At 47.4% G+C, this 25,908-nt stretch overlaps 1 protein-coding gene across 1 annotated transcript; it reads right to left on the bottom strand.

The window, feature by feature from the left end:
* Window positions 1–752: 752 nt before the first annotated feature.
* Window positions 753–24,564, bottom strand: LOC104516269 (heat shock factor protein 4-like). Its single transcript, XM_010160554.1, has 13 exons — window positions 24,442–24,564; window positions 20,709–20,817; window positions 19,425–19,552; window positions 18,142–18,266; window positions 15,820–15,895; window positions 14,301–14,365; window positions 11,337–11,436; window positions 10,450–10,574; window positions 8,367–8,588; window positions 6,249–6,354; window positions 3,905–3,970; window positions 2,146–2,233; window positions 753–949 (listed from the first exon to the last, which is right to left on the bottom strand). The coding sequence occupies exons 1-13, from the start codon at window positions 24,562–24,564 to the stop codon at window positions 753–755; spliced, it is 1,530 nt and encodes a 509-aa protein (XP_010158856.1).
* Between the last annotated feature and the right edge of the window lie 1,344 nt (window positions 24,565–25,908).

Consider the following 25,908-nt stretch of genomic DNA (forward strand, 5'->3'; position numbering starts at 1 on the left):
GTGCCCTGCCTTTATGTCAAGGAAAATTAATCTGGGGGAGAAAAAAATCCCAAACAACTAACCCCCCCAAAGTCAGCACAGGTTGCTCTGGGGTCTGTGATGGCCTGTGGCTCCCCTAGGAGCCAGAGACACATTCTTGGAGTGGTCACTCAGGAAATGATCTTCTGCACACCCTGAGAGATCATCAGTTTTCTACTCACCCTAGGAGGATGAGAGGCACAAATACATCTCACCAAAACCAGAAAACGGATAAAAGAATATTTTTAGAGCATTGGACCGGCATACAGGACTCTTTTCCTATTTAAAAAACAGCATCTGGAAGGATCAGGCATCGTTACTAATCTGTGCTGCCCCAGTAAAACCCAACAGTTTGCCGTTGCAGACACAGTCAAGATCACTTTATTTTATGAAGTCCCTGATATACTTTCAAGCTACTCTTCACTTAACTTTATTAGAAGATTTGGGATTTCTAAAAGCATTTCCAAGAAAAAAAAATCCTGCCAAGTTCTCACTTCCCACAGGAGCAAGCACCAGAAGCACTATCTTGTTTTAAAACTGTTATCCTGGGCAAACACTGAAATCCAGGTGCAGGGAGCATAATGCAACAGCTACTGGCCATTTTCGTCTCCTCAAAAAGAAAGGGTGCAAAAACAAACTTTCTCATGGGTTTCTGAGTCATTTTTGTTTCTTTACATTCAAACCTGTGGATGCTTGGATGGGTGAGAGGGAGATGTTATTTCCTGGAAGATAAATCACTGGCTGTTGTCAGTTGAAGAGCTCAGGTTTAACGGGATATCCCCTTGGACACCCACAGAGGATAGGTAGGAAGCCATATTTTCAGATGGAACATAAAGCGATGAACTTTCAGGCAAGCTGATGAGGTCATTTCCAAAGATTGACTGACGATCAATGAGGAACTGCTGGGTGCTTTCAAGGATGACATCCTTCCCTAGGAATGCAAACAGGCCACAGAAAACTTAGTTTCTGAAAGGCAAGTTACCAGCCTTTACATATGAAGAACTGAAAAGTGACAAATTCCCACTGCACGAGGAGGTGAGGGGCCTCACTCCATGAAAAAAGTGTTGGGAAACACTTGAGTCAAACTTGGACTCACTCAAAAGCCCATTAAAATTGAGGGGAATCTCTGGGGGTTGCCAAGCTGGGTTCTGCCTGAAGGCTGAGATGCGTCACAAGTGAGAGAGGGATGACCAAATGCCTGGAGACACCAAGATTTGGGTAAAAGAAGCTTCTCTTCTCCTTCACCCAAGAACTGTCTGGTTTTCCTCATCTTTGCACAAGGACACGTGTCTCATTTGCCTCATTACGCCATCATCACGCCACTGCAGGGACCAGAAAGGCTTTGCGAACAGGGCATGTTTCTCTTGAGCAGTGCAGCTCCAGCCTGCTTCAGGATTCTCCTCAGTGTATCTGGGCTTTTACCAGCCTCTGATGCTCACGCAAGATGCTGAGCTACGGTGGAGACCAGAAGCTCTTGGATGACACACAATACCTCAAAATCCCGGGTGGGGCTACAGCACCAAACTAAAGTTCACAAAAGCTTTGCTTTCAGGTCTACCCCAGCTGAACACACATTAAAATAATGTACCTCTATGCCAAGACCTGGAAAACAATTCTGGGTTCATATCTAAGGTCAATGACCCACTTTGTCAGAGGGGGAGAAGATCAGCTGGACCGCTCCCTTGAGGTCTGGTAAAAGATCTGGACAGAGACATAACCTTTGCCTCTGGCTGCCAGCGGCTCCTGGGTCACCTCTGCAGTAGGAGCCAGCAGGAGCCAGAGGGAACACAGGACCTGAACAGCTCTTGGCACCCTCCCCACTTAGGTCACCACATCGCTCTTCGGTGGCAGTGAATGGGCAGAGCAAATGAGAGAGACAGAAATAGATGTGGTGTGGACTCAAGCAGAAACAGAGGTAGTTCAGTTACACTGAAAACTTAGTTTATCCCTCATACTTTTCCCACTGCACAGTAACTAGCAGTTGTGGAAATGCTGCTGACTGGCAGTCGTGAAAGTAAAATAACAAATGTGCTCTGTTCCCTCAAAGTGGGAAATGGGCAGTGCTGGACGCTGCATCTCGCTGCTGACATGTTTACGTCCCCATGCAAGAGCTGCTAGGGCTCCTACCTGGGCAGGCGTTGTTAAACGCTGGGTTGAAGACCTTCGAGGACAGCTCAGTTGCATTCTTCTCCACATCCACTGTGAGTCGCTGCATCTTGATGCAAAAATATAAACTACAATGTACAATTATACAAAGACAGGGGAGCTTGTTAGAACTAGGCCGTTTCTGAGTATCTGTGCTTCATCAATGCTGCACAACATCCACCAGTAACGCAAGCCATGCTCCCTGCCCTGCCTCTCCTCCCAGCCTCGCCTGCCCTCCGTCAGAACAGCCAAAGCGCGTGCTCAGGGGCAGATGCACCTGAAGGAGTGAGCTAAGGCAGATGTAACCCCGTGTTATCACCGGCTAACAGGGGGTGAAGCTCGTGTCACATAAGGATGCCAGGCTGGTGTCACTCACTGGCTGTCCCTCAGGGCTAAGGCAGATGTAACCCCCCGTTAGCACCGGCTAACAGGGAGTGAAGCTCGTGTCACATGAGGAGGCCAGACTGGTGTCACTCACTGGCTGTCCCTCCCGGCTGCCATGCAAAGGAAACCCATCGTCCTCTGCAGTCAGCAACAAATAGGAAAGGAATTTTCTTTCTATTTGTCTATGACTGTCTTCAAAGTAAAACTAGCTTTTGCCTGCACTTGGCTGCCATGCAAAGCAAACCCATCGTCCTCTGCAGCCAGCAACAAATAGGAAAGGAATCTTCTTTCCATTTGTCTATGACTGTCTTTAAAGTAAAACTAGCTTTTGCCTGCACAGCACTTCCAGACACTGAGTTGCTGCAGGTGTTACTTCCAGGCCTCTCTATGCTCATGCCTTTCTGTAGGATGAGTGAGCCTAAGGGTAGGCTCACCACGTGCTGGGAAGTCCAGTGGACTCAAGGACTGAACTGTTGAACACTGCAGCCTCCCTCTTGACCATTTCTCTTGTGCAAGCCTTTTTAAGAGACCTCCCCCTCGTTCCCAAGCCTTGCTAATATTATCTGTCTCTTCAGAAATGATCCTTCCTAACACTCAGGAAGTGTAATTACCTAGTAGATTAAAAACTATTAAATCAAAGCCGAAGAAGGATAGCAATATCATGCAGAAGGCTTAGAGACCTTGTGCACTCCATTAGAACAGATTACACTTGCCCTGCGCATCTGTAGAGCTGGCAGAAGCATCCAAGTCTTTATCCGACCCGGCTGGCAGTGAGGACTCTGAAAATTCACCCTCCATCAAGCAGGAAAAAGAACCCAGCCACAAAACACGTGTCTCCTTCACTGTTTATTAAATCACCATAAGCACTTCAGAAAGGTCTGTGTCAATGTCAGTTCCAAACAAATACTGCCAAACAATTTCTCCTTGTTTCTTCTGTAGGGGTTTACATAAACCTCTGCTCTAATCGCATGTGGTTTCACTGCTCCTGAAATGTGCAGGGTTGGCTGCACTTCCCAAAGGCATATTTCACTAAGAGCTTTGGCACAAAGACACTTCATAAATCTGTGGTATTAGTAAGACGTGACATTCAGGCCAAGGGAAAGTTTAGAGCAGACAGTTTCAGTTAGGGAGTCGAGGACACCAACACGTCTCTAAACAAGCTCTGGCTGAGTGGGAAAGACAGGTGAAGAGCATAAGATAACATGCTCAGCCTACCCTCGGGAGATGCGTCCTTACTGTGCTTTACCACACTTCCCCCTCTGCTATAAAGTAACTAAGCATTCCTCAGTTAGGCACAAGCTCTGTTTCACAATTACATTATTATTATCATCATATCTCAGAAATAGACGTCTCTTACCGGGGACAGACTGGCTTCCATTTCAGTCAAATTCCACTCACTCAAAGATAAATTGGGATTAAAGACCTGTTGAGAGAAAAATACAATCAGGGCCCTGAAAGGTGTAATGTTCAAGATGCATATCCTCTGGTGCCTGCCTTGGCTGTCAGCTGCCATGCTGCTGGCAGAGATGCCAAAACCAGCTTCTGCCTGTGCCTCAGCTGCTCCAGCATATTCACTGAAGCTACAGGCAAAGGCTCAGGCATGTTGGTTTGTGGCAACGGGAGGCTGAGTTGTTTTTTTTTTTTGTTTTTTTTTTTTAAAGCATTCCAAAACACAGTAGCAGAAGGCAGATTGCTGCTGCATCAATGCCCTGATGGCAGTTTCTTGTGTAGTCTGAGCAATCTGGGAAAAGGAGGTGTTGGTCTGGGGCACAGCTTTATGATTCATTCTCGCTCTTGTGACGTTCAGTTGCACAGAGAGAGGAAAGTGTGTCAGTAACAGGAAAACACCTCCGAATGAGAAATAAGAAACATAAACCAACAGAGTCAGTGACAGAGGAGGCCGTTAGAAAAGCTTTCTGCAAAGCCAAAACCAATCACAGACTCTTGGCAACTGGCTTTAAGAGAAAACAATTAATTTTTTAAATTATTTTTCATCCCTGTTTATCCATGCAAGCTTACCACGTGCCTGTATCTGAAGCAGCTCCTCAAGGGAGCATATCTTTGACACAGGCTCTGCTGTGTACGGAGTTATTTGATTATCGGCAAAAGCCTTTCATATACTAACAATATGCAAGGGAGCGTATCTCTGACACATAGGCTCTGCTGTGTACAGAGTTATTTGATTTTTGGTGAAAGCCTTTCATATACTAACAATATGTACAAGGAGAGAGAGAGTGAAAGAGAGAAATGAACAAACCTTCATATTTCTGTGTATATATTTAAGAAAAAAGCCACCATCCATTTCTACAGAAAAGTGACCTGAGAACTGCAGACAGATAAGTATCTCTGACACATAGGCTCTGCTGTGTACAGAGTTATTTGATTTTTGGTGAAAGCCTTTCATATACTAACAATATGTACAAGGAGAGAGAGAGTGAAAGAGAGAAATGAACAAACCTTCATATTTCTGTGTATATATTTAAGAAAAAAGCCACCATCCATTTCTACAGAAAAGTGACCTGAGAACTGCAGACAGATAAGTATCTCAGCAGAAACAGAATTTGACATTGGCTATACTTCCCAGAAACTGAGGAAAAGGGGGAGGTAGTAGAGCTAAACGCAATCTAGAGTTGAGCTAAATGCAATCTAGGAGTAACTAAGGTGCAGAATATGCAGAAAATGAACTGACCAATGAACAGAGCAACTACTAAACTAACTAGAGAGTTGTATGAAACCTATTTTGCTGGACGAAAAACTGAACATGAGCCGGCAGTGTGCGCTGGCAGCCCAGACAGCCAACCGTATCCTGGGCTGTATCCAGAGAAGTGTGGCCAGCAGGTCGAGGGAGGTGATTCTGCCCCTCTACTCTGCTCTGGTGAGACCCCACCTGGAGCGCTGCGTCCAGCTGTGGAGCCCCCAACATCAGAAGGATATTGACCACTTGGAGCGAGTCCCGAGGAGGCCACGAAGATGATCAGAGGGCTGGAGCACCTCTGCTATGATGAAAGGCTGCAAGAATTGGGCTTGTTCAGCCTGGAGAAGAGCAGGCTCCGAGGAGACCTCATTGCAGCTTTCCAGTATCTGAAGGGGGCCTACACGAGTGCTGGGAGAGGACTTTTTACAAGAGCCTGTAGTGATAGGACAAGGGGTAATGGGTACAAATTGAAATCAGGGAGGTTTAGCTTAGATATCAGGAAGAAATTCTTCACAGAGAGGGTGGTGAGGCACTGGAACAGGTTGCCCAGAGATGTTGTGGATGCCCCATCCCTGGATGTCTTCAAGGCCAGGCTGGATGTGGCTTTGAGCAACCTGGTCTAGTGCAAGGTGTCCCTGCCCATGGCAGGGGGGTTGGAACTAGATGATCTTTAAGGTCCCTTCCAACTCTAACCATTCTATGATTCTATGATTTTACATAAATGTGCTAGGTCTTGAGGTAATGTCTTAAGCAAATGCACTGTGCTTTGTGGTCCTAGAAGTTCAATACATATATTTTCAGAAGAAATTTTAAAAAGCACCATTTAAAGTCTGAAATCCTGCCGGTTCTTAGGAGCAGGTCAAAACAGCTGTGACTTGACCGAGGCAGGTATTGAAGTGCCACCCAAGAACAAGCAGTGCAGTCTGTCTGACTCGCAGCCCAAAGGCACCGGTGTGAGCTTCCAACCGCCCCCTGCAGCCACCCCGACAGACGGCCTGACACTTACATCCAAGAGGCTGGCGGGCTCCAGGCCATACTGTTGGCTCCTCAGCAGCAGCTGCAGCCCTTCCAAGCTCCAGTCGCTGCCCTCTAACGGGTCCGAAATATCTGTTCTGAGGAAAGACAAGGGGAAATATTACCATGAATGAGACTTGCATAGATACATACAGAAGCAGGACTGAGCAGCCTTCTACCATGAGGTCTGTGCCTAAACCTCATTTTGAAAACCAAGAGATGGCTGCCAGCCTGTGTTTATGCCACATGACTTGGTTCAATCCCAAAAATACAACCCAGCAGAGCACCCAGGGGACTGGGCTGATGGTAAAACAGGCGAGACGACTCCTCTCCTGGGTGACGCATGTGGTTTGGGGATGGATAGTCTGTGCACATCTCCTCAAGACTGGGAAAATTAATGCTTTCCTTAGAAGAAATCCTTCTATTGAGGCACTTGGGATCCAGAACTGGCTGCATTCCCATCCTCCTGGGTCCAAGATGCCTGCATTACTATTAACTGATGGCTTTTAAGGGAGTGACTTTTACCTGCAGGCATTCAGCAAGACATTCAGCCAAAGGAGCAACTGTGAGTCCCTGCTGTGTTCAATCCCACACAAAAACTACAAAAAATCCTCTTAAAATCCAGAGTCTTTAAAAAAGGATGATTTTTCTTCTAATTAAATGTTTTTAAGTAGCCAGTGGGTCCAGAAGAAGGAATTTGGCTCTCAGTAAGTATCCAAACGAAAACAGAAGCCTTTCTGATAAGCCTATTCAGTGTTTGGGGATTTTTCCCTTCAGTCCTCCTTACACTGCTGCAGTTGACACCAAGAAAAAATTCTGCAGTTAACTTCCACACCATCCACCAAGCTGCAGCCGTGTTTTCCTCCCGCTGCGGGAGTCTGCTGTACCCTCACCCGTGACACCGGTGCTGTTGGGATCTCACTCAGTGACAGCTCCAAAAGTGGCTCACGCAGCTCCCCCTGGGGCAGAGCCTAATGACACCGTGCTAATCCCCCTTGCAAGAGGACATCGTTCTCTGGGTGACTGTCACGACATCCAGGATACTTGCGTGACTTGGCTTCGAAACAACGAAAACTCAAGCCCTTAGTGTCAGGATTCTGCACACAGTGAACACAAACTCCCAAACCTCCAGCTGACCTCACTTGCTATTTTATCACTGTAAGGCATGGTTTTATACCCTTTTGTAAAGCCTTGCTTTGGACTGCCTCGCATTTTACCGAGCCCCTCCAGTTCAAGGGGGCAAGCACAGCAAGGCAGCTACGTTTTGTGGGTTTTCACTTTTAGTCAGAGGTGAGGAAGCTGAGATCCCCAGCACCTCCCCGGAAGCATGCGGCCCATGTGATAGTGCCAAAGCCACTGGCTGCCCCCCAGAGACTGACCTAGCATGACTCAGGAGAGCCACCTTGGAAAGGCGATACAAGGAGATGCAAAGGGAGACCAGGCTAAAGAGAAAAGTCTATTTGACTTCACAGCACAGGAGAGGAAAAGAAAGGGGGTAAACTATTTCCTTCTCAAGCCCAAGCCTAGGCCTGATAAATGTGTTGATGCCTTATCAAGGATATGCCCTACTTAATGCAGAGGTTACGATGATGCCTGACTGTCATCTTCCATGACCATCATCTTCCGTCACTGTCTGTGTATTGGCACACGAGTGACACCTTATTCCTGGCACCGAAGCAGCAGTGACAAACATTTCCTTATGATTTTATGTGATTCATCAAAACAAATGGCAGAGGGCACACAAGCTACTGGAGGCGTAGTGCGGTCCGGTGGCCTGCAAGCCTGCAGATGTGGATGCTGCTCTGGGCTCCAGCTTTTACGTGGACCTTGGGTAAACCCCTCTCACTGGAGAAAGCCTCCTCCTGTTCCCATGGCTCTGCTGCATGTGCTCTGACAGCTCTTCCTCTGTTGGGTCCTTCAAGCAAGTCACCCACAGCCCCCCCGTCCCTGTGAATTGCCCTCTGGGCTTCAAGGGTCCTCTAAGCAGGTGCCACAGGTACAGGGTGGAGCTCACCAGGCTGCATTAGGCAACGAAAAGTCAGCCCCCCGGCTAATAGGAAGAGAGGGCCCTGAAACAGGCAGGGCCACAGCTCTCCCTCGTCCACCTCACCTCTCCAGCAGTGCCCTTCTGCCTCTTCTCTCGGCTGGTTGTGAGGTTGCTGGGGGGGCTGCACAGCTCCCTTTGCCTTCCAAAACAGACTGAACCATGGCGACCGGGAGCACTGGGGGCTCAGAGCAAGCCCGGCAGCCTGGCATGGGGACATCAGGCTCCGTAGTAGCTTTCACTCCAGGGCTGACTGGCTCTTCCTTAATCAGCATGAGGCACTTCTCCCTGTATCAGAGACAAGACTTAGCACCACACACACACCTGCTCCACAAAGGCCTCGCGCTGCTGGGAAAGGCAACAGCACAAGGGCTTGCTTCCACTTCCCATCAAACTGCCCCACAGGGTCTTTCCATTCCCCTAGATGGGCAAAAGAAACCAGCAACCTTGTTTTTTCAGCAAGCTCCAGAAACATGCTCAGCTGGAGTATCTTCAATCACTTCATCAGTCAGAGCTATGATGAATTTGCCCCATTCAATTGTTTTGCAAATACGGAAAATACACCCATATGTTGATCATTCCTTGTGTGAGTGTTAGGCCTGAGACAGGTTAAAGGGTCACTAGGCTAGAGAGGATCTCCTGGAAAAGTCTCCAACCTAGAGATAGGAATGGGATCAGTAAGACCTCCCTTTGTAGGAGTTAGAATTGGACCAGTGAGCACTCTAGCGATCCAAGTGACACAGTTCAGGATCTTGTGGCCCTGCAGGAGTTGGAATACAAGCTGTCAAGATCTGACAGCCCCAGTCAGATGTTTTACTTGTTTGGAAGTGGAGGTTTGCCTTTTTCCAGTGGGAGAGACGCTCCATGCTAATTCCTAGATGGACATATGAGACTGAAGTTTTGAATAGTAGCATTTTGCATGTAAGAATCTATTCTGTACCACTTACAGGAGGTTTTACAGCTCCCCGTGAACCTGCACAACTGGAGGCAAAGTGACAAAGGCATGCAGATCAACAGGCACAAGCCACGGAAAGCCATAGAGAAAAAAGATTCTCTTACAACACTCACAGACTAGCTTTGCTGCAAGACCACACATGAGCCTGTCACACATATGGGATGCGGAGTGACACTAGAAAACCTTCCTTGGCATTCATTTCAGATCACCTCATTTCGTGAATCCTGAATGCCCACCAGAAGCTCATGTTGGCTTGGGAAGTACCACACTCCTGAACTCATTAGGGTTGAGGCTGGCTCAGATTCTTGAGTCACGCAGACACAGATCAGAGGCCACCAGATGGCACTCAGCAATTAGTAGACATAACTTCACTTGAAGGTTAAAGTTATTCTGCTTTAGAAATGGCTTACAGTTTTGGTAGGGTTTGGGTTTGTTTTGTTTATTTTGGTTTGGTTTGGTTTTGTTTTTCCAGTCTGGAGCTCTTTACATGATTTTAGCTAACTTTATGGCTATGGTTTCAATTACAAGGCAGATTTACAGGCAATTTCTAGAGTATAATTGACCTTGCCTCTATGCCTGAGAAACCGTTTCCATGATTCATCTGTCTACTTACTTTCCACTGACATAGCTGTCGCTATTCTGCTATGAGCCCCAAATACACTGCATGTCTGTGGCAGGAAGAGATAAGCATTAAAATACCTCTGCATTCAGTTCTTCAGTTATGGGACCTTTTCACAGAAAAGTTGTCAAACATCGGAAGTTGCTGTGATGCAACCTTTCTGTTCTCAGCAGAAAGATGTACAGTTTGATTCTGTTTCTTCTTTGTCAAAGCCAAAAGGAAACTTCCTTTCTCTCTCTCAACAAACCCAACAAGTGCTAGTGTCTCATTTGATAAAGTCTGAGACAGCCCCTGTCTTGAGAACAAAATATAAAGAAACATGGAATACTTCTCAAAGATGTGAGTGGAAGTTCCTAGCATGAAACTTTGTTTCAAAAGTTATGCTGCTGTTATCCCTCCTTAATTCTGAGAACCTGACCCACGCTGCAAACTGGGAAAAATATGCCAACCCATCACCTCTGTAGAGATTTGTGAGTCAGACAGACACTTTGGTAGAATTACAGCCAGGAAAACTCTTTTGAAGTTATGCATGTCCATACCCAATTCTTCCTGTTTTTAATCACAAACATGTTTACCTGTCATTTTCAGGAGGGGATTGCATATTTATTATGTTGGATGGCGATGCTTCAGTAACATCGGATATGATGGGTCCTCCAGCAATTGCAGGGCTGTTTAGGCAAGAGGCAGGTTCTGTCGATGGCTAAGAGGAAAGAAGAAATCATATAGATTTATCCTTCTGAGGCCCAGAACAAGTCCAAGGCCCTATCTGAGACAGATAGGGTTTACTCACTGTGCTCCTGAGTCCTCCTTGTATGGAAACCAAGAAAGGTTTTACCCTCATTATCATTTCCTCTGGTCTTTCCACCAACCACACAGAGGTGCAGGTGTAATTAGGCACTGTGACTGAACTGTCAGCCACTGAGGGGTTTTACCCTGTCTGACATTTTTCCTGGACTGCTTAGCTTCCTCTGGAGAGAGAGTTCCAACACAGCCTATGGGTCTGTTACAACAGCTCAAGTATTTTAACTGCATGACATACATGTCTGGTGTCAGCTTTGGTGGGTCAGGGTGGTGGGGATCCCTCAGCAACTGCAAACATCTGGCTCTGGTCAGAAAGATCGTAGCACCCACTTCTACAACACGTTTTTTCCTCTCTGCCCTTGAGATGAGCCAGGCTGGGGTAACACCATGGAGGTTTTGGTGTGCAGGGTCTGCCTTCTGCTTCCACAACCCACGGCCTCCCACATGAACATGGCAGCACAAGCGCATGCAAGCATGGCCCTTCCCCAAAACAGGGGAGCTGAAGAAATAACAAACGTCACTCAGCTTTGCAAACCTCTTCTCTTCTGCACTGCCAAACTCTTTCCAAATGACTTACTCTGTAACCGGTATTATTGATTCAAACATTTTGCCACACTGGCCAAAGAAACCCTACAAAGCTGAGAGGCTGGTGTAAACCTACCGACTGTATGAAATAGGGGTCATGGAGGGGGTCTGTAGACAAATGCCGGCTGAACTTGGACACTTGCGGAGCTGAGATCCCATTGTCAAGCATCAGAGGTCTGTGAAGAGAAAGAGGGTTTTTTTCCCAGCACACACTGACTGGTTCCTGGTTGCTCATGTAAGAAATGTCTCTCAGCCGAGGGTTGTTTTCCCCTGGGTACTTTGTTTTTCCTCAGCTGTAAGGTACTTTCTTGTCTAGTGTTATGGGCAAGGAAGGGAAACAACAGTTTTGGGGGAGGTCACTATTAACAAAGGGCATTAGCCATGCAGAGAAGGGATAATCTACGGTTTCTAGATCTTATTTGAAAGATGGAAGTAAAATAACCAATTCATGCTTTCTTCTAATTGCTAGTTGTTTCAAGCTCAAGGCTTGATCCTCAGCTTGTTTAACTGCAGGTAGCTACGTGGAAATTATTAGTGCAATGTTGGGAATCTGGCATTGTTACCAGCTCCCTCGTGTTGACGGCCTCTTTGGCAAAACTACATCTCCATACATAGCACTGCATGAAAGAAACCCCTGCCACCCACTAAGTAATAAAACAGAGGGATGCACAAAGCAGAGCAGAGCCTAAACTCATTGATACAGGCTTCTAAAAAATGACTGACAGGCTTTTACAGAGAGTCACCACCAACCAGAAGCAGGTCTGCCTGCTGGGTCCTGTACCAGGAGTGCCTTATGTTTAGTAAAGGACTGAAACCAAGAGAAAGTGAGAAGGTGCCTCCAAGTGGCACTGCTTTTCCAACATGAAACTTCCTGGGCGGCAGTCCTCCGTTTTGTGATACCCTGCCAGAGAAGCTGGGAACCGGTATATTTTCCTACACACCCACTCTTGTTAGTGCTGTGATGATCCTATAAAGCTGCCTAGCAAATCCCTCCTCTCCTCCCACTGTCCTGCAGTCAGGAATTGCATCTCCTGTATTCATTCAGCAGACTGATTTGGCGAAGGGCATTAGGGAAAGCCAACAGGTTTTTTCCACAGTAATGTCTAACAGGCTTGAGAGAAGATAATTCCTAGCTTGCTCCATCCTACGGACACTGGAGCTGGACATGCCGGGAGAAATTACAGGTTTACTCAGACTCCAGGGAGATCCCACAGTGAAGGGCATTACACAGCAGGACGCAGTGACCACAGGGCTTGAGATCTCGGTGTTGCGTAACAGCCCATTTAACAGCCTTTTTCCATTCTATGACATTAACTAAAGACACAGAATAAAAAAGCCACGTGAATCATCCTGATATGGACCTTGTTATGGCATAAGCACATGTACACACAGATCTCACAGCCAGCCCTGCCACAATCACAAATTTGTGAGTGTCTGTCTCTCTGCCGCAGGAGACATAAATGAACCTCCCCATCCAACAACTCTTGTCAAAATAACTTTGGTGCCTGATCCATCTAACAGCCTCCCAGGTCAGATGTGCCTGTGGGACCTACAGATGCGCCCATCCTGTCCAAACCTACCCAGAGACCCCTGTCAGCGCTCGGGTCTGCGCCAAGAGTTGATCCAGGCTGTACACTATGCTTTCCTGCAGTCATTCAGAACGGAGGCAGGAAAACAAAACTGTGGCAGATAGAAGGGCAGATACAGACACAAGAACTGAGGTTCCTTGAACACAGACCTTTGTGTTTCCAAAGAAGCAGAAACCCAAATTAACATGTGCAGTACTGTGCAAACTGCAGCTGGGTGGTGTCAATGTGATCCCTCTTCATAAGGAGGCCAACACAGCTGCTGCTCAGATCGTTCTGTGCTCTTCTGCCCCTTTCAGCACAGTTTCTAACTCATGATTTGCTTTTTTCAAAAAGCAGTAGTCTAAGACAACATTTCTTGAGCTGCAAAGTTTTTACAGGGAGGGCACAGCCCTGACTGTAGAAGTTAGAGATCAGATCTGGCACCTCATTCCTCTGCTTCCCCACTCCACTGGAAGAAAACTTCCCCACCCATGAACCTCAGTGACTCAAAGCAGCTGATATCCTCCCCCTGAGCCCTCTTCTTTGCTACCATTCTCCGTGCAGTGTTTACCCTTTCCAAGAGGCTTGGTATCTGGGGTAAGCAGAGGTAGGAGTACCCAGCTCGCCTGTACAGATTATGGGGCTCCTTGATTCAATCCTGTGATTCTTTTACAGCCCTCATGAGAAGAGTCAGCCTAGAACAAGGGCACTGACTTAAAGTCCACCCGCTTGAGCTGTCATTCTGGGGAAGTCTGGCTCGTTTCTCCAAGGCATGGAGAAGTTTCTGAGATGCCAAAGGCCATAAGGTAATGAAGGTGGGAACTGGAGGCAGGTCCCTGTGCTCAGCTTGAGCCACAAAGGTAAATTCCTCTTAGTGATCCCTCTCCCCTCTTTAGGTCACAAAAGCAAGAAATGCACCACAGATCTCCTGGAAGGCACCAAGCTTCTTAATTCAAGCTCCTCTCTTTGCTTGCCTGGAGGAGCTTATTTATGACTCTAAAGATATCTAGCTAAACATCTTTCTCCACCTTTCTCTCTGTAAGGCCTGCAGGTTATATGCCACCAAACTTGAGTCAGACATACTCCCCTCTCAGTGACCGTGGGTCAAACTAAGAGATGTCTGTGGGCAGGCTGGCTCTGGCCCTGTTCCCACTGATGACAAGTGGCAAAACTGGAACCTGTAGGACCAGCAGCGGGGTCCTGTCCTTTACCCTTCCACTAGTTAGCGTTCCCATCTCTCATCTCCGTCTGTATTCCCCAAATAAAGGTCACGAGCTGACACGGTGCTTCTCTAAAGACCACTGAATGGGGCATGTCAGCAGGTCTGACTCGGCAGTTCAGCCCATTCATTTCCCATCACCATGGTGCCCTGGTCCGGTGACCGCCTGCCTGCGCAAGCTGAGCTTGTGCTTTTAGTGAGGGGGCAGCATTATGCACCCGTGAGCGTGTGCGCACCACACAAGGGTACTTACAGCTTCCTCTTTATCCCAGTGCTGCTAGGGCTTGATTGGAGCTGGCCAAACAGAAACTGAATCAGCTGTCAGGAGAGATCAAAATCCGGTGTTAATCAGCAGAGTGATTCAGCACTCCCTGCTCTCACAGCCATTCTTATCTCATGCATTCCTCCCTCCCAACTCCATCCTGAAGCTGGAAGCAGCCATGAAATATGGGAGCCAAATTGCATGAGACATCAAAGTCCGAAACAGAACTAAGCTTCCCAAGAACTCAAACCACCTGCCCGGCTGTCAAGAAACACAGCCAGGTGCCTGCTTTGTGCGAAGGCTGCTAGCTGCACATGCTCAGAGCTTCCTCTCTCCATTTCTGTGCACGCAGAACTCCAGCTAGCCCTGTTAGCCTTGGGAATCTGCCTGTGAAGTGCACACGCAAACAGGTCTGAAGTTAGACTTGGCCTCCGTAGAAGTCTTCGGAGCCCTTTGTAAGAGGCTCTATAGAGTCTGATAAAGACTTTGCAAGGGAAGGAAGCGGCCTCCTAAGGGAGACCCTGGATGGAGGCCTTAGCTCTTTCAGTTGAGTTTTCCAGCCCTGGGAAATTCAGTGTTGATGTAACAGGACACTAAAAAGGATGCAGGAGGGCTTTGGAGAGGAATCACTTAGCAACATATTCCCGGGTCAGCTTGAGCCTAATGCTCTGCTTTGACCTCCGAACAAAGAGAGCATTATTACATATATCACAGCTGTCTCTTTACTCATTGCTCAATATAACAAAATAGAGTTGCATAAATGCCTCTACAATGAGTGGCGTGGCCTGTTCAGCCTCAGAGACGGAGGGAGGTTTGATAGCCTCGTGCATTTCTATCCAGTCCTATGACTGTGGTGCCACGTGAGGGTCAGAACGTGGCTCTCAGGGACTGGGAAATGTGACATGTACAGTCACGTCTGCACCACCTAGGAATCACTGGTGAGGCCGTTTCTAGTACGGGTCGTGCTAGATTCTAAGGCAGATGGCTCCATGGTGCTCCTTCAGTCTGAGAAGGTTGTACAGTAATTCCTCAACTACACCAGTAACACCAGAACACATGGCAGTGGCTGAAGGTCCTCACTCGGGAAATAGCTAGCCTATCCTGCTGCTGGCAGCCTCAGTGCTGGTGCGAGGGGGAGGCTCCTCTCTTGCACGAAGGAAAGAAGAAAGGTTTGGGGAGCCCAAAGGCATCGGGACAGCCATAGCACAGCAAATACAGGGCTGTTAGTGAGAGCTGTGCTCTCCTGCTCAGGACTTCGACAAAAGAGTGGTTTCTACCATCACACTGAGAACTGACGGGGAAATTAAAATCTTTTGCTTGAGGGCATAATCTGTGCTTTGCTAGTGACTATTTCCCGCAGGACATGTAAGAGCATTACACAATTTGAAAGAGGGAAAATAAATATAATGCGACATCAGAGTGTGGAGAAGATTATGGGACAAGAAAAAAAAATCAGAGGAGGACATCCACCATGCAGTACAAATGAGATTGGAGTTTATACGACCGCTACCTTGTTGATCACTTTCTGTTGCTGCGAGTGGTTCTGCCGGAGAGAAACAACTTCTCGCCAAAGCACTTCGTTTTGCCTGAAAGTGAAACAGAAACTTTCTGTGAGCACAGAAACATCCCAACAGCCCGTGGTGCTGCCATGATGCACAGTAGGCCCAACTGTGCGAAATCTGTCTGACTTTGGGGCTCTTGCAGTGCTTGGCACTTTTCAGGTGTCCCAACCAAGGTCACAGGATTACTTTCCTTGTTTTTCCTCAACCTCAAAAGAGCTACAGACCAAAGCCTGGAGGAGAAACAAATAAAGAGAAGCCAACATATATAGGGGAGGGTAACGAGGATACGCTTGTTTAGTTTATGTGGAACATCTGGGCCGAACTCAGAATTTCAGCAAGGCCTGATTTGTGATTCTGAATTATTTGGATCACCAAGACTGTTCTTCCTGTGGGAGCCAAGAAAGCCCAACCTCTCTACAACCGCCTCCAGTGCCTGCAAAGACCAAGAATAACGGATAGCAATCCTATGTATTCTGCCTGCTGAAACCATTCGCGGTGGTAAAAAGGCAGATTTGGGCATGACTGGAGCAGCTAAAGGGATGCTTCTGCATCTGAGAGCCTTGAACTAGGAGGACTGTAATGATTTCGTTAACGGGAGTCACTGATTTCATCCAGCACAGACCTGTGTCCAGCTTGCAATTGTATAGAGCAGGTTTATTCTCTGTCTGCAAATGCAGCAAACAGGAGTCACAGGCTTCCTTGAACGGTTAAGCCCCAGAAAGTTGGATGGGGGACACAAAGTTTATTTACTGCGCTGCCTCCAAATGTAACTGCCAGCCAAGCCCATGCTGCAAAAGGCTTTGGCAGTCAACTTATTTCAAGGGTATATGGATGTACCAAAATCGACAGGACAGCAAAACTTATCATACGGGGGAAATTTGTAGATCCTTTTGCTACATATCCCTTGGGTGGTTTTAGTCTTTCCAGTGTGGATTGATGCCAGAACTGAGAAGACAAGGTCCAGGGCTCGAAAGAGCACAGGAGCTGCTCTAGCATAGCAGCTTGTATAGCAAGAATCTCTGCAGTGAACTTTCTGCACTGGTACTGGCAGGCTGTTCAGCAAAGCAGCTTTCCTCAGTCTGACAGCTAGCACGGTGGTTATGTCCTCATGGTTCTTCACCAGTGTAAAATTCTGGGATTTCTGGTCTGTCTTAGTTTATAAAAATATTCTTTTCAGCAGTTGAATGCAATTTTGCCTTGTGACAGATGGAGGGAGCAAGCAAACCAAAAGGGAGAATAAACTCAAAGCAAGACCAAATCATTGGTACTGTTGTTCAGTAAGACACAAGCCTAGAAACTCTTTCATTGCCACTGTACCTGGATTTCATTATTTCATGCAAGTGCTAAGTGTGGGAGTCATTAAAATTCGAGGGAGAATAAAAACATTTATCTGCTGCACATAAGGGGCTGGGCTGCAATGAAAATGCACAGTGTCTGCTGTTCTCTCAAGGTTCAGGATGCCAGTGTCCTCTGGCAAGGTATGAATATCATTACAAAATAAGTTTTGGGTCTTATTGTTTAAAAAGCACTTGAAAAAAAAAATCTAATTCTCTGTAAGGATTAAAATTCTGAAGGCAAACAAAAACCTCTCCAAGTACATGATCTGTAAAATCATTATCTGTTTACTAAATTCCTAGTGACCATGTCTGACTCAGAAAATCCCAGAGTCTCAGACAGCTGGAGCTCAGGTAGCCACACGCAAGAAGCATTTCAGTTGTTTTGCTCTTACACAACAATTTTGGCCATGTCAGAAGACACAGCCTTCAGTGGGATGGACTAAATACTACAACAGTTCTTGCATTCTTATATACCTTTGGCCAGTCATATATTTTGGAGGTGGAGGATGACAGAGAGATATTTTTTAATAGTTGGAGTGGGCACTGCCACATTTCTGCCAAGGACTCTTCCAGGTGAGAAAGAGTTACATCTTTACCATCATTTCCACTGGGAGGAAATAGAGTTATGTGAGTTAAGTCCCCAAGTGATACACTTATTTCCTGCGTGGCCTCCTCTGTGCTTTCCTCATCTGTAAAGGGAAAATACAGATTAAGAGAATATATCTACCTTTCACAGAAGAAGAGTGTTAATTCATATTTTGTTGATCACCAGCCTGCAGAGAAATCCTACGTGTTATTGTCGCAACAGATCTAGTCCCTGTGACTAGTCCTGGCTCAGGATGTGTAAGGCTCCTCATTTCAAGCATACCCAAGACCAACAACTCTCAAGAAGCAAACGCCCGTAAGAAGCAGCCTGAGTAGGATTCAACTCACTGCTTCATGTCCTGCACTTGACACTCCATGTTCTCCTGCTGACTTCTCAGTATCTGTACCTCGTATAGCAATCTGCTGAGGTCCTCCTGGCGCATCTTGGTCTCCTCGCTTTTCACTACCGACACCTGAGGAGGAAAACAATCAAAGGTGTGTTTTACCAACACAAGAAGGGCATGGACAGAGTCATTGCTGCGGCTCAGCGCGGGGCAAGGCTCTGACGTGCAGAAATTCTGGGACAGGCGATGCGTGCACTAGAGGCTGAACTATCCTGACGGTATTACTGCAAGGGTCAAAGGGGTAAAATAGAGCAAAGAGCAGGAAAAATGCTTTTTGTACAGAGGGTCTGTTGGCAGCAGGACATTCTCCACTAGAGTGGGGACTTATTTCGAACCAGTTTGGGGTAAAAAAACATGGTATTTTGAGGAACAGGGTGGAATTGAACTAGATTGTTTGATGAATACTTTCTACTTTAACTACAGAGAGACCAAATCTGGATGCATGTTTTACAGGAATGAGCCTGAGGAACGGCTTTAAACTGATATATTACACTTGGATTTCCACAAGGCTTTTGCTGAAGTCCCTTTTCTGAAGTCAATACGCTAATTCAGCAAGAGAACAGCCCTTTTTGGGCATCAATAACAGGTTAAAAGACAGCGAACTGAAAGTAGGAGTAGGTTATGGTTTCTATAATAACAGGAGATGACCGTTGGGAGACCCAGCAGGAGTGATGCTGTACTTATCTAGAAAAGCAGGTAGTGATTCAAAAGCAGGGGGGTGTGAAGCAAGCCTGGCCATGAAGCACTACACAAAGGTCGCATGATACTGAGTGACAGAGCAAAAAAACCCCGCAGACAGAACTGACAAAAGCCAAGATCAGCACACTGAGAACCCCCCAGCCTTACAGGTATATAAGGGGAGGCCAGAAACCAGACCACAGTGTGGTCTTGGAGTTATGCTAAGCAGTGTGCAGTACGGCAGCCCACGGTCAGAAAGCAAACAACCATTTTGGAGTCATCAAGAGAGGAGTGCAGCTACGGTACAAACCCTCGCAATGACCATGGAGTGCTGTTCTGGTCAATCTGCCCCAAAAAAGGGGATGTGGGAGGGTTAGAAAGGCACAGACGGGAGAACTGAGGCATTTCCCGCTCCAGCCGTCTGAGGGACAGGAAACAAGTACTGACCACTTCTCTTCCAGCAGAAGGCCCAAATAAAGAAACAGCCGGCTTAAAGCGAAGCGAGGCCAAGGCCTGGCTGGCATGTCCCCCCAGCCCAGTGCCCCTCACCTTCCTCTTGATGTGCTCCAGGAGGTGCTCGTGGCCCTGCAGGAAGCAGAGGTGCTGGAACTCCGTGTCGTCCCGCTCCGGCTTGACAAGACCCCCTTGCTCGATGTTCACCACCTTCCTGAACCCGTCTGTGTGGAGAGGGCAAGGGTGAAGGGCCAACAGACCCAGGCCCTCATCCTCGCCTCCCACCCCTTTGCTCTTGAGGACATGTCTGCTCACTCCCACTCTTTGAGCTGCTCAAGGCACCACCGTGCCCCCTCCCTGCAGCTGGGCATGCTTTTGGGCTATATCTACAAGAAATCCAGTGCAAGGGAGAGCTCCGTGCATCCCGCTAGACACCTGTGTCTCTGGGGACACGCTGCCGCTGGCCATGAAGGCCTCACCGGCAGCCCCTTGGGCATGTCGGTCTGTCTGCCAGGAGGTGAAACGCCTGTCCTTACGAAATCCCTGGTTTGGTTTGCAAGCCAAAGGGATTCAGGCGAATGTTTCTCAAAGGCACAGACCAGCATCAGGTGCCACTTTTGGGAAAAAAGGGTCACATGCACCTTTGGAAATCTACTTTGGGTACTTCTCTGAAGTCCTAGAAAAGTTTCTAAACTGTATCTAAAGACTGGCCTAAAAATTACAATCGGGCTACTGTATGCTTAAGTAGCAAAGTTAAAACCTCAGTGAGGGGAACTTTGTGAACCAGTCATTGAAAAACTTCCACAAACTATCAGAGAAGAACCATATGTAATACAGTTGTGGTCTAGATGTGGGTAACAACTACACCTAAACCTCTGTTAAGGGATGAAAATGCCCAATCAGCAAGACAAGGTTTGCAGGGAGAAGTACTGTTCATAATTAGTTCAGCAATACGGCTGGGAAAAGGGTAAGCTCTGGGTGTGCTACCCTCAGAAGAAGCAGCTTCTGGGGGAGGTGTCACAGTATCAGGCTGCTGGAAAAATTCCTATATAGAATAAAATGGCAAATAAATAACTATAGGTCATCAAATTGCTGCAAGAGAACCAGAAAACCTTGTAGCTGAAATTTCTTAGCTCACATCTTACAATCTAACAAAAATTTCATGCTGGAATTTAAGGTCAATGCAAGGAAATCACTCCCCTGGCATCTGAGGGGCAGGTCGTCTTTGCAAAACCAATAATGCCACAATAACGCGTATCTGTGAGAGCTCAACTTTTCCATCCACAGTTCTCTCTCATGCCTCCTGTCCCAGCCCACTTTCTGTTGCTCCCCCCATGTCTGCAGGACCCACACGGCCTGGGATCTGGAGGTTGAACTCACACATGTTCAGCTGCCGGACGAAGCTGGCCATGTTGTTGTGTTTGAAATACTTGGGCAGCACCTCTTTGGCAAAGCGTCCTTGGTCGAACACATGGAAGCTGGTGCCATTCTGCAAAGGAGACGAGGACAAAGGTGAAGTCAGAGGAGCATCCCTGACCAGGAGAGGTGCCCACGAGGAGGTGGTTCCCTTGAGTCCTATGGAACAGGGGAAGTCGTGCTCTCTGAATTGTCACCTGGAAGCTGAGAAGAGTGACAACAGCCTTCGGTGACGGATGTACTCCTTTCAGTTCTGGTATGATCACCCCTCTGTGACTACAGTTTGGATCTAAGTTTTCTACCAAGCTTTGCCATTGCTCAGTCCAGCGCCTTGGATGTGAAAAAGAAACTACAGACTTTTATACACAGATAGCTGGTAGCTTGCGGTCGTCCACCTCACAGAAAGACTCCTGGGAAGTGGGAATCCCTTGATCTGCTCATATAGGTCTAGCACTGACCCATCTGCTCCAGAGCACAACAGTCCTGGAGGGAGCACTGCCTGGAGACACGTCACAAGAAACACAGAAAGGCAAGAAAGCAAATCGTTCCTGAAAGACACCACACTGATCCAGGAGCTCTACACACCCTCTCCTGACTATTTTTGAAAGTAAACAGGCACAAGGGCAACCGCAAAATGTTAACAGTCATGCTTCACAGTCCAAGCCAGCAACATGGATATTAACCAGATAAAATACCCGTTTCTGAGGTCGCATTGCCAGGATCCAGGATTGCAACAGCAGGCAAACTGCCTGGGATAGCTGGCAGAGACTGACACACTGCACGCCAGGTGCCTGGCCTTCTCCCTGCTGACAGTTAAGCTGCTACAGAGAGGGCCTGTGGGACACAACCCCCTGAAGCTGCCTTGGAACTTTTTACAAACAGCAATCCACGTGACCTTCTTAAGGCACAGAAAAACTAGCAATTATTTTTTATCAGTAACCGACACACAGAAACAATGTTTTCTGAATCTTCCACCTCAACAGATCAGTGTCTGCAGGATGAGGTGACAGGGGCACCACCTTAAACCCTACCTCTGCTCTGTGGGAGAGAGGAGGGCAGCACTGGGAATTTGGAGGAATGAAGAATCATGATTTCAGACATGGAGTTTGGGTCACATGCGGCGTTTTTGTAAACTTGCAGAGAAAGGTATCTTCCAGGGGCTCACATTGGCTTTGCTTGTGGAGAGGGAAAGCTGCAAAGAGCTACCTGGGGAACCACCCAACGATGCGGGCACAGCTTTATGGAGGGGCAGGCAATACGCAGAGACCTGTGCCAGGGCCAAGACATCTGCAGATATTGGGACGTACCGACTCTGCTGCAGCCAAGTTTCAAGGGGCAGCTAGCTACAGACACCAGGGTCTGCGCGGTGTTGGCAGGGAGGGGTCCGAGACCAGCACAGCCAGGGTCATCCTCCTGCTGTGCTCAGCGTTATTCCCGTGGTGTGTCGGCGTGCGCGTTATTTCACAGCCGGATGGTTTTTGACAGAGGACAGCGAGCACTCAAGGGTGAGCACTCAAGCTCCGCGCACAGTAGGAGCGTAACAGCGATGTGTGGGTCCCCCCACGCACCCATCACAGGGTCCGTAGCTGCATGTGTGCTCTCAGGGCTGCCTGGAGGTTTCTAAAACAGGGAGTGTAATCAGGACCACGAGGAAGTTCAGTGACTAAAGAAGTGCCTGTGTGTGCCTGTGGCCTGCCCATGGCCACCAGAAAACAGCCCCCTGGCAAACTTTGCTTCCCTGCTCAATGCCACTGCATTTCCAGCACCAAACGGTGCTCTGGCTCGTTTGTCAGCTCTAACAATTAACCCTATGCGCCTACAAACATATGACCCGGGGTCAGCTGTGCTTCATGCTCCTTGCTGCCAACATTGAACATGACTGTTTGCCTTGACAGTGCCCTTTGACCATCACCAGGTCTTTCCTACCATTCTTTACCTCATGCAGCAGCAGCAAAGGCTGGTCAAGTACTTAAGGGATTCACAAAGAATCCGTACGCTGAAATTACCCTCATAGACTGAGCTTCCAGACATGACAGCAGGGACCAGGGTTTCCTACCACTGCAAAGGCTGCTCTGGGGACAGAGCTGGTTTATCCTGCTTCCCTTGTGCTTCTGCCCGCTCCCTCCCTCCGGGATACAGCTGCATCCCCCAGGCTGATGTAGTATGAGGAACATGGTTTCGTGTACCTAAACATTTCCTTATGGCCTCTCCGGAGAGGTCATTACTTTGAACTGAGGGCTGCAACGTTCTCAGAAGCTGGTGCAGCCAGAAGCGTTCCTACAGACGCAAGAGCCTTTGGAGTTACTGCGCCTTCTCCAATGAACCCTGCATGTGCCCGCTTGTTCCCACACAGCAGCTGTGCCTCGCTTGTCTTACGCCATGGGACCAAGCTGGGAAACACTTCTCTGCCCAAGGCAAAATTCACTCTGCAGCATGGCAGTCTTGGCAGGTGCTTATCCTGTTTTTGACAGACCCATGAGGACTGACACCCTGCCCAGGCAAGTTACTCCAGGGTTTTGCTACTTCCCCTTAATGGCATCTTCCATTTCAAAAATCCATTTAATGACTTCCTGTCCAACCTACCATGGGCACAGACAGCAGATTTTTCCCTTCCACCTTACAACAGCCGTGAGTATATTTATGAACCATTATGACATTTCCTCTCCATCTTCTCTCCTTCATGCTAAGAAGCAGTTCATAGGTCCTTATAGGTCCTATTTTCTAAGAGCTCTGATCACACCGGCAATCTTAGGCATGCACACAATTTCTCATCTCCAGCAACACTGATGGAGAGAAGAGGAAGAACATGGGAGACATGGGAACGTGCAACACGGGAAACTAAAAAGCCTTACCAAAACCTCCCAAGAATGTTGCTGTAGCCTACATTATGTTGCAGGAAAGCAGAGCATGGTGGTGGTGGTCAGTCAAAAATAATAGTTATAAGCGTAAAAGAGAAGGGACTATATATACATGTTAGAAAATCCTTGCTAGTTTGAAATTCCTCAGTTAAAACACAAGATACCAAAACTTGGTGGTTCTCAGAGGTACGGCCATGTAATACCATCAGAAAGCAACCGTTGCCTTGGATAACAATGCAGCTTAAATCCTGTCTCAAGCATTGAATGAAAATTCTACTGGACACAAACACATGGTAGAAAGGCTGCTTTAAAATTCTTTTTCCCCTTTAAATCTGCTTTTATTATAGATTCTTGATTTTGGAGAAAAAGTTTATGCACACAACTGATCTGATAATCCCTGCTGAAGACAAATCGCATTATTTGCAGCAAGTCTTAGATCAAAAGCACCACGTGGTATCAAAATGCTGTACAAGGGGGACAAATAATTTTAATTCTTTGATGGCACTTAGTATATTAATGCCTCAGGGAGAAATAAGAAGCCAAAGCAAAACAATCTATCCCGACAAAGCTGTACAGACAACACATACCCTTCCCCGTGATCATCACACAGACTTGTTCAGAAATCAAGTAAAGCTCTCCCAAAATGTGAGTGAATTAGGGTCTGAGGCAAAATGCAAAAGTCCCCCTAACGAACCCCGAGTTCCTTCGCTCTCCCAGTTAGCTGACCCGCACTTGTAATGCCAAGGGAGGCTGCTGGGCGCTGCAGTACTCTGGCCTCACGCCCGGGTTTTTCCTGCTGTTGCAGGCACTCGCCGACACCCGATATTCACCGTACTTACAGTGCTCCAGCAGATGAGATGGTTCGTTTCGGGATCTTCCACCAGCGTCCAGAGTTTAGTTAGGAAGGCTGGCACATTGCTGGAGTATCCATCCATCACCAGAGAGCTGGGTGAATCCTGCATAGTTTTTCCAGTGTCCCAGCTACACTAACCCCATCGCTCTCGACGTGCCTGCCTCCCTGCACGCGCGTGCGTCCGACAGAGAATGAACCACCGAATTTTATCCCAGGCCAGTGCAAAGTAGGCTCTCAGGGAGTCACATCAGCAGTGCTGCTCGCACACTTAAAAACTCAGCACAAAGCGATGGCATCACCAGCCCCGGAGAACAATACACAGAATGAAAATGCACCGCAGCCGATCTCACAGAGCTGTGAATAAATACGCAGCGTCATGCAAAGGGAACACGTGCTGCGCACCTTATGCTGGGAGGTTAGCAAGCCTCCGGAGTGAACCCACCTGCCGGGGGGCTCTGGGACACCCAGGCACAGCAATGCCAGGTTTGTGAAGGCACCTGAATCGTTATTTCGGAATTTTCTTGTCCTAAACTTTGGCCGGGACAGGTGAAGAAGGGCTGGTCAGACCTCAGGGCTGCACATCTTTGGCAAGGTTTTGAGAAGTCAAAACTGTCAGTTGGCTTGGTTACAGAACTTGTTATTTGACAAGAGAAACAATTGGGCTCTTAGGTCAGAAGAGAGGGTGATGAAAACGGCTACACAGAATCTAAATGACAATATGCTTTATTATTATTATAAATACTTTAGCTCTAAATAGGTGCTCAAAGAATAGCTTTACACCAGGATCGTTTCAACTCAGAAACTGCCCTTCAAATAACATCCACCAAACCCCTTGGTACAACAGACCAACGCACACATACCCTAATTCAGATGCAAGATAACTTTCACGTGAGTGCAGGTATAAGATGCAAAAACTGTCAACATTCTCGATTCTCCTAAGAAATACCAACAATGTAATGAAAGCAAAGGCCTTTGCAAAAGGCATTTGAATTATAACCTGGAAACCTGCATTCCTGAGCAACAGAAAGATGGACAAGGGAATTTGCAAGCCACGTGCCGTTTATTACTACCACCTTGTCAATGTTCTTCCTTAAGTACTTTTTCTCCTGCTTGTATTTCCCAACACAATTCAGCTCCTGTTACATCCCTCCAAGCTGCAAGCTACCCGACAACTGGGTAAGGGGTGAGCTGAAATGCCACAAAAGGAATTACCATGGTTAGAGTGGATATGCCATCAGGTGCCCACCGTTGGTTGCTGTAGCTCACTGAAATCTGTACCCCACTGGGCAGAATGGCTACACTGAACCTGCCACTTCCTTTGCTGTGTAAGTAGCTGCTGGGCACCTGACACAGCATGCTTGACTTTTTGAGGTGCTTTTCAAGTGTAAAATCAAAATTAAATTTTGCTGAGGTCCTCAGAAAAAAAAAAACAAACACAAAAGGTAAAGTTGGC

The sequence above is a fragment of the Eurypyga helias genome, unplaced genomic scaffold (assembly GCF_000690775.1).
Source record: "Eurypyga helias isolate BGI_N326 unplaced genomic scaffold, ASM69077v1 scaffold1951, whole genome shotgun sequence".
In the NCBI taxonomy this organism is placed as follows: domain Eukaryota; kingdom Metazoa; phylum Chordata; class Aves; order Eurypygiformes; family Eurypygidae; genus Eurypyga; species Eurypyga helias.